The sequence below is a fragment of the Peromyscus californicus genome, unplaced genomic scaffold (assembly GCF_007827085.1).
Source record: "Peromyscus californicus insignis strain IS unplaced genomic scaffold, ASM782708v3 Scaffold_21__1_contigs__length_65335640, whole genome shotgun sequence".
Taxonomy (NCBI): domain Eukaryota; kingdom Metazoa; phylum Chordata; class Mammalia; order Rodentia; family Cricetidae; genus Peromyscus; species Peromyscus californicus.
In genome coordinates, this window is record NW_026294514.1 from 27,691,591 (window position 1) to 27,704,125 (window position 12,535).

The window sequence follows — 12,535 nt, forward strand, 5'->3', positions numbered from 1 at the left end:
AAGGGGTTGGATCCCAGTATACACACACACACACACACACACACACACACACACACACACACACACACACACACACACACACACGGGGGGGGGGGGGAGGTGGTGGGAGGGAAAAGGAGAAAGGAAAAGATTCATCCCCAAATCCTCCTCTGTCATCCAGGAAGACTGTGGGTGCATTTTCCCCGGGAAGAACTCTTAGGTTAGAGCACTGTCTCCTGGGCTCTTAACCCCTTTCCTGGGTTCCTGGGGTATTCCTGGCCCTCACTAGGGCCCAGTCCATTTTCTGATGCCCCTACCCTTCTCCCTTCAGTGCTTTGCTGTCCTGTGTGAAGCTGTGGATGGGAACAGCCGGGCCATCTCCAATGCCTTTTACTCCAGTCTGTTGACCACACAGCGCGCTGTGTTAGACGGGCTCCTTCATGGCCTAACAGTCCCGCAGCTTGCTTTCCACACGCCCCCAGGTGAGCCGAACTTCTTCTTCCAAGGGTCTGCCTATGTCCTTCCTACTTCCATCATCTAGAATGGTGCCGGAACTTGGCAGGTGCTCAAAAAGTGTAAATTGGGCTTGGGGGATGTAGCTCATTTGGTAGAGTGCTTGCCTAGCATGGATGAAGCCCTGGGCTTGATGGCACATGCATGTAATCCCAGCACTCCAGAGGCAGAGGCAGCAGGATCAAGTTCAAAGTTATCTTCAGCTTCATAGTTTAAGGCTTGCCTGGGACATAATGTTTCTAAAAGCCAAAAAGCAAAGCAAGACAAAACAACAACAACAACAAAAATTATCCTAAAAGACCAACGGGGGGAATCTGTGAGGAACAACCAGACCTTACCAGTACGCTTTCCCTTTCTCCGCAGGAGCCCCACAAGTGACGCGGCCACTGCGGGAGCAGTGTGAAGATATCCCTGGAGCCATTTCTTCTGCCCTGGCAGCCATGTGTACCGCTCCCGTGGGGCTGCCGAGCTGCTGGGATGCCAAGGAACAGGTCTGAGACACGCAGGCTTGTTCCTTTCTTCCCTGCAACTTGGGAACTGGGGAGGCTGGCCATAGTTGCTGTCGAGAGACAGAAAAATTAGGTTTGGGCTTCTCCTTGCCCAGGATTTCCAGAAACAGACACTCCCACGCTGGTCTGGGTTACTTGTTCACCATAGGATGGCTAGAATTCCAGAGTGTTGGCAACCTGGCTCAGCAGTAACTGCCCAGGAGATAGGGCAGCCAACTGGAAGCCATTGTGTCTCTCCAGGGTCAGGGGGCATTCAGATTGAGCATCCCTACTTTGTTGCTTACTAACACTTTCCTTTATACCTGCCTACATTAAGACCAAACTCAGGCAGGATCAGTTCTCCACTGGCCATGGAGACCGGGAATAGAATGGGGTCTGAGATTTCCAGTGAACCTAAGAGGGGCTAGAAAGAGTCTGTGTTCTGGCCAATTGAAGATGTGTGAGGAATGACGTGGAATAAGGGAGATGGGATAGAGTCGAGTATGTCTCCGTAGGTCTCTTGGCATTTGGCCAATCAGCTGACTGAGGACAGTAGCCAACTGAGGCCATCCCTTGTCTCTGGTCTGCGGCATCACATCCTATGTCTCCACCTTCTCAAGGTACTTCCTTCCCACAGTTCCCAATACCTCAGGTTTCTTTTAACTCCCAGGAAAGGGAGGGAGGGGAGGAGGGAGAGAGAAATAAAAGGAATTATCCATAGCTGGGCATGGTGATGCTTACTTTAATTCCAGCACTCAGGAGGCAGAGGGAGGCTGATCTCTGTGAGTTTGAGGCCAGCCTGGTCTACAGAGTGAGTTCTGAGTCAGGCAGAACTCATAGAGGAGAAAAGTTTCATGGGGGGGAGGGAGGCGTGGCTGAGAAGAGCAGGGCGGTCCACATGGTGGCATCCAGGAAGCAGAGAGAAAGAATACGTGCGACGCAGGAGTGTCTGGATTGTTCTTTCCCCCTTTCATTCCATCCAGGCCCCAGCCTGTGGGATGGTGCCAAGCACATTCAGGACGGGCTCCCCCCGCTTTGGAAAGGCCCTCACAGAAACACTCAGAGGTGTGCTTTACTTAGGCTCTTCTCACTCCAGTCATAGTGACAGTCAAAATGGTCACAGCCCCCATGTGTGGACAGCAGCTCTACTGAGAGGCTTGCCTGCTTTTCAGCGGAGCCTTCCACTGTAGGAGCCCAGGGCTGCTCTGTGCACTGACAGGCTCTTTCCAACTTGCCTAGGTTCTCTATTCTTGCTGCTATATCAGTGAACGCCTGTGCCAGATTCTGGGGCAAGAGCCCCTGGCCTTGGAGTCACTGTTGATGTTGGTCCAGGGCAAGGTAAGCTGGGGATACCAGCATGCTTGGGTACCTCATGGTGGTCCATCTCACCCAGAAGTTGCTCTCATAGCTCAGGCTTCCTTTGTAGGTAAAAGTAGCCGATTGGGAAGAGTCCACTGAGGTGGCACTCTACCTCCTGTCCCTTCTTGTCTTTCGGCTCCAAGATCTGCCTTCTGGGTGAGTCATAAAGTCAGGTCTGCGCTAAAGTCTCCTTCCCACAGAGCTATCCCTGACACATAGGGAATAGCACCCCTTTCTTAGCCTTTTCGTAGAAGGGGCTGAGACCGAGAGAGTGACATTTCTCTACAAAGAACAGGCCTGGATTCTCATCACCTCTGGGCCTTGGAAGTAGACATGCAGGGAGAGGGAGAGGGAGAGGGAAGGACCCTTAGCAGCCATTGGACCCTCCGCTGTATCTCTCTCTTCCAGATTGGAGAAGCTGGGCAGTGAGGTTGCTACTCTTTTTACCCGCTCACACGTCGTCTCTCTTGTGGTGAGTCTTCAGCCTTCTCCTTTCACCCCTGCATCTGACCCTCTTGGGAGCAGGCAGCCATTGCTCTGTTTGCTGCTATTTCTGTGAGCACCTTGTCACGTCCTGAATACCACTCAGATTCAGTGGTCCTTCTCTTCCTCTACCTTTCTCACAGAATGCAGCAGCCTGTCTCTTAGGCCAACTTGGTCAGCAAGGGGTGACCTTTGACCTCCAGCCCCAGGAATGGATTGCTGCAGCTGCTCATGCCTTGTCGGCCCCTGCAGAGGTGAGGTGCTGGGGAAGGTCCAGACATGCTTCCTCTGAGTCCAACACCGGGACTGAGTCCTCTCCTGGGGAAAGATCAAACCCAGTGAGCCTGAAGGAAACTGCAGAATGGAAAAGGAGTCAAGAAGCCCCTCTTTCTCTCCTTTGCCACCAGACAGTGGACTGCCCTAAGCCGGGGCTGAGCAGGGCCTCTTTTCTGATTTAGAACTTTCAAAGATGGAGGAGGTAGGGAAGGAAAGAAAGGAAGCTGCCCAGTTATGAGGTGAGAGGTTCCCCTTGTCCAGCTGTCTGAGGTGAGAGGTTCCCCTTGTCCAGTTATCTGAGGTGAGAGGTTCCCCTTGTCCAGTTATCTGAGGCGAGAGGTTCCCCTTGTCCAGTTATCTGAGGCGAGAGGTTCCCCTTGTCCAGTTATCTGAGGCGAGAGGTTCCCCTTGTCCAGTTATCTGGGGTGAGAGGTTCCCCTTGTCCAGCTATCTGAGGTGAGAGGTTCCCTTGTCCAGTTATCTGGGGTGAGAGGTTCCCCTTGTCCAGTTATCTGAGGTGAGAGGTTCCCCTTGTCCAGTTATCTGGGGTGAGAGGTTCCCCTTGTCCAGCTGTCTGAGGTGAGAGGTTCCCCTTGTCCAGTTATCTGAGGTGAGAGGTTCCCCTTGTCCAGTTATCTGGGGTGAGAGGTTCCCCTTGTCCAGCTGTCTGAGGTGAGAGGTTCCCATTGTCCAGTTATCTGAGGTGAGAGGTTCCCCTTGTCCAGCTGTCTGAGGTGAGAGGTTCCCCTTGTCCAGCTGTCTGAGGTGAGAGGTTCCCCTTGTCCAGCTGTCTGAGGTGAGAGGTTCCCCTTGTCCAGTTATCTGGGGTGAGAGGTTCCCCTTGTCCAGTTGTCTGGGGTGAGAGGTTCCCCTTGTCCAGCTGTCTGAGGTGAGAGATTCTCCTTGTCCAGTTATCTGGGGTAAGAGGTTCCCCTTGTCCAGCTATCTGAGATAAGAGGTTCCCTCCCTGCTTCAGTCCCCTCCAGGAGCACACGCTCTTATGGCTGAAGTCTTCCTGATGCTTTACCTTATCCCTTCTCCTGCCATGTCCACTCTGCCTTTCCTGCTTTTTCTCCTTAATGAACATGGAGAAGTGGCTGATCCTCTGTGTGTTCTTCAGAAACCCAGGCCATTTTGTGGCCTCCTGGTTTGCTTTTCAAGCCCTTTGGGACTCTCTCTCTTTTCTGTTTTTTCAAGGCAGGGTTTCTCTGTGTAGTCCTAACTGTTTTGAAACTCAATATGTAGACCAGGCTGTCCTTGAAATCACAGAGATCCACCTGCCTCTGCCTCCTGAGTGCTGGGACTAAAGGCATGCACCACCACCGCCTGGCAAAAGTAACCCCACCACACACATTTGGAACTCTTATCTCCCTCATTTTGGAAAAAGGATAGACTTCATATTCATATAATTGTCACCTTTTTATATATATAATATATATTATATATATAAAAATATGACCATTCAATCAATGTTTTTTGAACATAGAATTATATGTTGAGTGTTTTGCACTATTTTAAATTCTGAGAATTAAGCAGTAAATGCGGTATTTTACAAAACATTGCTAATGTGGAGATAAGTCATGCTGTGTAACTCATTATTGGCTTCCCACTGCTTATAGGAAACAGTTCAGACTGCAGACCAGCCATTCTCAACCTGTGGATCGCGACCCCTTTGTTTACATTATGATTCATAACAGTAGCAAAATTGCAGTTATGAAGTAGCAACAAAAATTTTATGTTGGGGGGCCACCACATCATGAGGAACTGTATTAAAGGGTCACAGCATCAGGAAGGTTGAGCACCACTGCTCTAGACTGTCACAGCCTGTGTGATGCCGATGGGCTCTAGAGTTGTCACTCATTTTCAGAATTCACTCTGAACTCTTACGCCTGCCAGCTCTTCTGTATGCTGTGCTCTGCACTTAGGACGCCCTGCCTTTCTACTGCCACCCCCCTTTTCTGTCTTTTAATTTTTATATGCTTATTTTGGAGTGCTAGAGATTGAACTCGCGGCCTGGCACAACCTTGGCAAATGTCCTGCCATTGAGCTACATTCCAGCCCTGCCTTTAAAATGTTGCCTATGTCTCCTGCCTCTAAGAGGTGCTGTTAGGCACGTTCAACTGTGTACCCGACTTCTTGTTTAACAAACATTTTCCTAAGCTGGAATTGTTTTTGGACCCAAGCTTATCTACTAGACCATGTGTCTTTAGGAACATGATGAAAGAACAGGCAAGAACCAAAACTCCTAAATCCAAAACTTGTCTCACTCTGCCAGGCCAGGGAAGAGAGTTTTCTCCCCACTATGTGCTGGGAGCCTGGTCTAGGTAGCTGCCTCATTCCTCTTGAGTATCTGTGTTCCTCATGCCTCTCTCCAACAGGTCCGGCTGACTCCACCGTGTAGCTGTGGCTTTTATGATGGTCTCCTCATCCTTCTGCTCCAGCTCCTTATTCAGGTACAGGTGTGCCATGAGATAGGTGAGAAGCAGAGAGGGGAACTGGGCATATTTCGGAGCCACTGGATGATAGAAATGAAGAAGCAGCCGGTGCTTGCCTATCCCCTCACACTGCTGTTAACTACACTAGCCTGATCCCCACGCTGACCCCCCCACCCTCAACAGGACACTGAAGTGAGCTGTTCAGCTGTGTTGTCCCAGGGATCTGGGGAGAAAAGCAGCTTCTCTGGGGTCTGGATTTGGGGTTTGGGTTTATGGATTTTTATTATTGTTGTTTAGATGAAATTTTTCTTCACTCAGAGGTAGGAGGATCAAGGAGTTCCAGGCCAGCCATAGTGAGTTTGAAACTAGCCTGAAGTACATAAGATCCTGTCTCAACATACCCAAAAAAAAAAGTCTTTTTAGAAGCCTTGTACACAACTTGGACTTGACATGAGCTGATCTGAAAAGGACAATTTCCTGGCTTTCAATGGGCACATTCGTAGGTTGAGAGATTGGGTTAAATCATCATAGGAAGGGAATATAAGCTGGGTGTGGTCGACTTACAGTCCTAGGGTTTGAGAGCCTGAGGCAGGAGGATCATAAATTTGAGGGTAGCCTGAATACATAATAAGATACCATTTTCTACAAAGAAGAAGGGAAGGAGGGAGGGAGGAAAGGAGGAATGATAAAGGGAAATGGGCAAGGAAAAGGAGGAAAATACAGAAATATCGTGTAGGAAGACAGCAGGAATGATTTCAGTGACTCTGTTTCCCTGTATGGTTAGGGACAGAGATGACCAAAGGCGTTTGGACCCCTGACTTCTGCATAGCCTCCTCTCCAACAGGGGAAGCCTGGCCTGACCAGGGACGTGGCTGCTTCCGAGGTGTGGACCATTCTGTGGCACCGCTTTTCCATGGCCCTGAGGCTACCTGAGGAGGTGACTGTGCAGGAAGACGATCTGTCACTATCAAGTCCGCCCAGCCTAGAGCCAGACTGGACACTGATTTCACCCCAAGGTGTCTCTCTCTTAGCATGGCTGTGTTTGTAGAGGTCCCTTTTCAAAAGGAGGCAGCTTAGAACTGGGTTAGCCCACAGATAAGTACTCCTACTATGCGCAGAGAAGGTGTCCGAGACTATAATGGACCTGCCCCTCCTATAGTCAGAGACTATCATGGGGGACAGAAAGGACCAGACAGGTTATGGGATCCTTGGGTGATCAGGGGCAGCTGGGCATCTTGCTTGCTTCACTAGGCCTGCGTTCTCTGTTGTCTTCAGGCATGGCAGCCTTGCTGAGCCTGGCCATGGCCGTCTTCACCCAGGAGCCCCAGTTATGCCTGAGCCATCTGTCCCAGCATGGAAGCATCCTCATGTCGACCCTCAAGCACCTGCTTTCCCCCAGCTTCTTGCATCACCTGAGCCAAGCGTGAGTCTGAGCTAGAAAAACAGGAGACTCAGAGTCAGAGCCAACCAGGGGAAGTAGAGGTGGGGGCAGGAGAGAAGGAGCTGGCAGCTTGAGTTGTAAGGCTAGAAGTGGGGTAGGAATCAGGCTGGGAACCTGAGGAGTTGCGGAGCCGGGAGAGTGGACATGAGGGAGAGAAGAGTCATAAAGGGTCCCCTGGTCTGCTCCCTCCCTAGGCCTCAGGGGCCCGAGTTCCTTCCTGTCGTGGTCCTCTCCGTGTGCCGGCTGCTTTGCTTCCCTTTTGCCCTGGATGTGGATGCTGACCTCCTCGTAGGCATCGTGGCTGACCTCAGGGACTCAGAAGTTGCAATCTACCTGCTGCAGGTACTTGGCGGAGTTATTCAGGTGCCATGGTGGGAAAGGGAGATGGCCCATGTTGTATCCTCTGACTCACATCCCAGTAGCTCTAGGTCTCTCCTAGGCCTTCAAAGAGTAGGGCATCTAGCTTGACCAAAGTGTTAGAGTGGAGGCAGCACTCAGACCCAGACAGAGACATGCAGCTAAGGTCTTCCCTGTCCACTGGTGTCTTGTCTGGTTCTATTGGAACTCAGTCTGGGAGGCCAGGCACTGTAGCTGAGCTCCTTGGTCAGGAATTACTGCCCTGGCATTCTTTGGCAGTATTCCTTGGATCTTTGGAAGCAGAAAATTGTGCCCTTGCAGAGCCAGGTGTGAGTGTAGAAAGGCCCTGCTCTCGAGCTCCATGTGGGTTTCATGGGTTGTGCTATGGGGTGAGGCTCTGCTGTCCGGGACAGCTCTCTCCTTGGCTCGATATTTCTCTCGCCCATTCCCCATTGCAATGTTCCTCTCCCTCTCCTGGACTCCTTTACCTGAACTCTGATTTCTCACAGGTCTGCTGCCACCACCTTCCGTTGTTACAAGCAGAGCTGCCCATTGGTCTGCTTACACGCCTGGCCCTCATGGACCCCACCTCTCTCAAGCAGTTTGTGGACACAGTGGCTACCTCTTCTAGGACCATCATCTCATTCCTCTCTATTGTCCTACTGAGTGACCAGCCTTTCATGATTTCTGACCTTCTGTCCCTGCTGACCCACACAGCCCGGGTACTATCCCCCAGCCACTTGTCCTTCGTCCAGGAGCTCCTGGCTGGCTCTGATGAATCCTATCGGCCATTGCGTAGCCTCCTGGGCCACTCAGAGACCACCGTGAGGGTCCGTACTTACGGGCTTCTGGGACACTTATTACAACACAGCATGGCCCTACGTGGGGCACTGCAGAGCCAGACAGGACTGCTCAGCCTTCTGCTGCTAGGACTTGGAGACAAGGACCCTGCCGTGCGACGCGGTGCCAGCTTTGCTGTGGGCAATGCGGCCTACCAGGCTGGTCCCTTGGGACCTGCCCTGGCAGCTGCCGTGCCCAGTTTGACCCAGCTGCTTGGAGATCCTCAGGATGGTATCCGGCGCAATGTTGCATCAGCTCTGGGCAATCTGGGACCTGAAGGATTGGGCAAGGAGCTATTACAGTGCCAAGTACCCCAGCGGCTCCTCGAAATGGCATGTGGAGACCCTCAGCCAACTGTCAAGGAGGCCGCCCTCATTGCTCTTCGGAGCCTCCGACAAGAGTCCTGTATTCATCAGGTAAAGCCACGGGACTCAGGAGCCATGATGACCAAAGGCCCTGCAGATCACAGCATTTCTCTGATGTAGTTTGTGAGGACCTACAACACCTAGAAATGCCAAAAATGGCCCTGTCTGGGTGTAAGAAACTCAAAGACAGTATGTTGGAGATGGGTTTCTCTTTTTCCCTCTCCCACCCTAGAGAAGGGAAGGGATCTGGAAGGCTCCACTGGGCTAGGACATGCCTGAGATCCCAAGAATCATAGCTTATCTCTTCCAGACACAAAACAGAAGGAAGATGGGGGAAACCAGAGGATACTGAGGCCATGAAGCTGCCAACTGCTTTTATTTTTAGTGCCGTGCTAAGCATTTCACCTTGATTATCTAGTTTAAGCTGTTATTACACTCATTTTGTAGGCGAGGAAACGGAAGCATAAATAATTTAGTGACTTGTCCAAGTTACAGTGCTGCCGGGTGAGACTGGACTTTTGAACTCACCAATCTGGGTCTAGAGCCTATACTCATCCAATACTATCTTAGTTTGCTTCTTCTGCTTAATGTTGAGTCTCTAAAGAACGCAGGGGGAGTCACACATCTGAGAGATCACAGAGCAGAATCAGTCAGTGTGGTAGCATTAGAACCACAGGCATTTGACAGGGTGGTGCAGGCACTAAAAGAGTTTCCCACAATCCATGTGGGGAAACAACAAAAGAGATGCTTGGTTGGAGATGCAGGATCCACTGGGAAGCAGATGTTCAGGCTTCCTGTCAGTTACTGCTGCTTTCCTTAACCGCTTACCAGGGACAAGTAACTGGGTCACCTGGTGCATTGATTTTATGGCCAGTACCAAAGAGAGTGCAAATAAATACTTGGGTCTTATTGATTCATAGCTCTTGAGATTTTTGTCTTGATCTATCCCAAGTCCCCAAAAGGCCATTTCTCTTTCCTTGGTTAAAGGGGAATCCCTTGCATGTGCCAACACCACCATTTCTCACCCTTACATCCTATTCTGCCATTTGCTTCCTATCCCACAGGTGCTGGTGTCCCTGGGTGCCAGCGAGAAATTAGCCTTGCTCTCGTTGGGGAACCAGTTACTGCCGAATAGCAGCACCAGGCCTGCCTCTGCCAGACATTGCAGGAAACTCATCCACCTCCTGAGGCCAACCCACAGCACGTGACCCCGACTCCTGGGGCTCTTCTTCCAGCCTTCACTACCCTTCTGTTGCCAAGTCTTTCTTATTCTCCTACCCAAGCTACTGACTCAGCCGAGAGCTGGAGAGACTGAAAAAGAGTGATAAGCTGCCAACTCCCCTGTGAGCAAGAAACTAGAAGAGATTTTTCATATTAAAGCTCCTTCCTTTCCCTAGATTCATGATGATTTGAATCAGTAAACTTCATCATCACTGTTGGTGCCAGAGAAAATTCCTTCCTTCCTACATGCAGGGGTCTTGCTCCAGGAATGTGCCTTCAACCCCAGGACCATGGCACCCACCCAGGCCTTAGGAAAACACATCTGCCTTACTGGATCTCTTCCCTTCTGGATCTCCTGTGTCTGTCTAGCTATTTTTGCTTTATGTACACTGATCTCTGTCTCAGCTCTAGCCTGTGGGGATAAATGTCATCACCTCGATTGTTGGGGTTCCTTAGCCTTCTATGGGAGTGTGTGTGTGTGTGTGTGTGTGTGTGTGTGTGTGTGTCTGTGTGTCTGTGTGTCTGTGTTCTGTTTGTAAGCACTTACTGAAAAATGTGCCTCACCCTATGTGAAACTCCCAAGGTAAGGGGCCAGGCAGCTCAGTCCTCTTCTAGTGTCTCTGTGACATTGGACACCCTGTGACCCTGTTCACACAAGATCCTGGTTTGGAGAATTGTTTATACCTTTCAAGGCAAGGCCAGTGGAGCTGATACAGAGAAGAATGGGACTAAAGAGGTAAATCGGGGTGCTTTGAGATGATAATACGGTCATTTTCATATTTAGCACGGTGTCAATGTATATGGAATCCTAGCTGTTTTGGAAGAGTGGTTGTTTATGGAGACTGTGGGATTTGCCAGAAAAGAGTGTTTGACAGTCCCATCAGTTAAAATCGAATGTACCTGGACATTCCAATTTACCAGAAAGCGTGTTTGGCAGCACATTAGTTAGAATCTAACTGCATGTGTATTAGGAAGCTTAACTGAGACAAGCTTCCAGGGCCCTGTTTTCTCCATCCAGTAATGGGGAGAGTCCTCTTCATGTGGCTCAGTGGTGAGTGCGCCTGCCTATACATGAGGCTCTGGGTTCAGTCCCCAGCAGAAAAGGGAGTGGGGAAGAAAGGTGTCTTTCTGTCCTTCCTTGATTAAAGGTTGTGAGAAATGAAAGATGAGTGTGATTGTCGTATTTTATAATGAGTTTTCTCATTATCCACTGTTATTTAGTTACACTTGAGCAAAAGTAAGATTTCTCGAAGACCCTCCTTAATTTCCTGCTCTCCATATTATTTTAATTCAGAACACACACACACACACACACACACACACACACACACACACACACACACACATACACACACACCTTCCTGTGTACTAGATACTGTGCCTGTCACAGTTTCTATTTTGGTCGGAAAAACCAGGGAACTTATTGAAATAAGTGAACTGAAGGTGGGTGGGTCGGCAACTACCAAAGAGGCTGAGGCAGGAGGATTACATTCTCAGGAGTCTAAGACCAGCCTGAACACAGCCAGTCTCACAAAGTGAGTAAATTAGATAAAGTACATAGAAAGATGATTCTAAAAATGCTCTGGAGCTGGGTGGTGGTAGCATACTCAGGAGGCAGAGACAGGTGGATCTCTGTGAGTTCAAGGTCAGCCTGGTCTACAGAGTGAGTTCCAGGACAGGCTCCAAAGCTACAGAGAGAAACCCTGTCTCAAAAAAAAAAACAAAAAACAAAAAAAAAAACCCAAACCAAAACCAAACAAACAAAACCTCTAGAATTTAAAAAGAAAGCAGAGAAAAGGGTTTAGGAAGTAATAAGCTGATCACTCATCTTCCCATCCCCACCCGCCCTCAGTCCATTCATGAAATCTCTTCTGTTTCCCTTCCTACAGAGATCTGGGTGTCCTCCCCATGAACCTTGTTACCTAGCCTCTCTGGTCTGGGGCTGTGCGTTGTAGCATGGTTATCCTTTATTTTATAGCTAATATCCATTTATGAGTGAGTACATGCCATGTTTGTCTTTCTCGGTCTGGGTTACCTCAACTCAGGATGATTTTTTTTCTAGTTCCATCCATTTGCTTTCAAATTTCCTGGTGTCCTTGTTTTTAACAACTGAGTAATACTCCATTGTGTAAAAGTACCACATTTGCTTTATCCATTTCTCGGTTGAGGAACATCTAGGTTGGTTCCAGGTTCTGGCTATTATAAATAAAGCTGCTATGAACATAGTCAAGCAAGTATCCTTGTGGTATGGTTGAGCCTCCTGTGGGTATATGTCCAAGAGTATAGCTGGGTCGTGTGGTAGGTTGTTTCCTGGTTTTCTGAGAAACTGCCACACTGACTTCCAAAGTGACTGTCCAAGTTGAACATGATCAGGTTGGGGTGGGGGAAGTACTGAAAGAGACTTCTGGAAAGAGGGATGCATTTTGGGGTCAGGTAAAAATCTGGTGCAAGGGAATCTCCCAGTGCTGCAAGCTGAAAAAATATATGAAGCAGGATTTCAGCTATGATAAGCTAATACCTGGAAGAAGCCAAGGCCTTTCCAGAGGTCAAGCTGAGGCTCAAGGAGTCTTGGTGATATTGGCTTTTGATTATTAGCTTATGTCCTGCTTTGAATTTCTTGTGTGCTGTTGTAGCTTTTCCATCATTCATTGGGCACCATTTCCCCTCTACTAAAGGAATATTTAGATAACCTTCTGTGCAGTAACGCAGCCAGGATCCCTAATTTCAGGCCTTTCTGTAATTATCGTCATTAGCAGCATCTGGCCAGGACCATCCCCA

General features: G+C 49.5%; 1 protein-coding gene across 1 annotated transcript in view; it reads left to right on the forward strand.

Moving 5' to 3' along the window:
• Stk36 (serine/threonine kinase 36) overlaps nucleotides 1–10,196 on the forward strand; it is a 28,681-nt gene extending 18,485 nt beyond the window's left edge. The window contains exons 15-27 of the mRNA XM_052749878.1: nucleotides 311–461; nucleotides 856–983; nucleotides 1,496–1,600; nucleotides 2,220–2,318; nucleotides 2,407–2,495; nucleotides 2,748–2,811; nucleotides 2,966–3,076; nucleotides 5,477–5,551; nucleotides 6,378–6,549; nucleotides 6,809–6,956; nucleotides 7,169–7,316; nucleotides 7,841–8,587; nucleotides 9,601–10,196. Coding sequence (XP_052605838.1) covers nucleotides 311–461; nucleotides 856–983; nucleotides 1,496–1,600; nucleotides 2,220–2,318; nucleotides 2,407–2,495; nucleotides 2,748–2,811; nucleotides 2,966–3,076; nucleotides 5,477–5,551; nucleotides 6,378–6,549; nucleotides 6,809–6,956; nucleotides 7,169–7,316; nucleotides 7,841–8,587; nucleotides 9,601–9,744 — 2,181 coding nt within the window. The 3' untranslated portion in view covers nucleotides 9,745–10,196. The remainder of the gene's footprint in view (nucleotides 1–310; nucleotides 462–855; nucleotides 984–1,495; nucleotides 1,601–2,219; nucleotides 2,319–2,406; nucleotides 2,496–2,747; nucleotides 2,812–2,965; nucleotides 3,077–5,476; nucleotides 5,552–6,377; nucleotides 6,550–6,808; nucleotides 6,957–7,168; nucleotides 7,317–7,840; nucleotides 8,588–9,600) is intronic.
• Nucleotides 10,197–12,535: the final 2,339 nt, after the last annotated feature.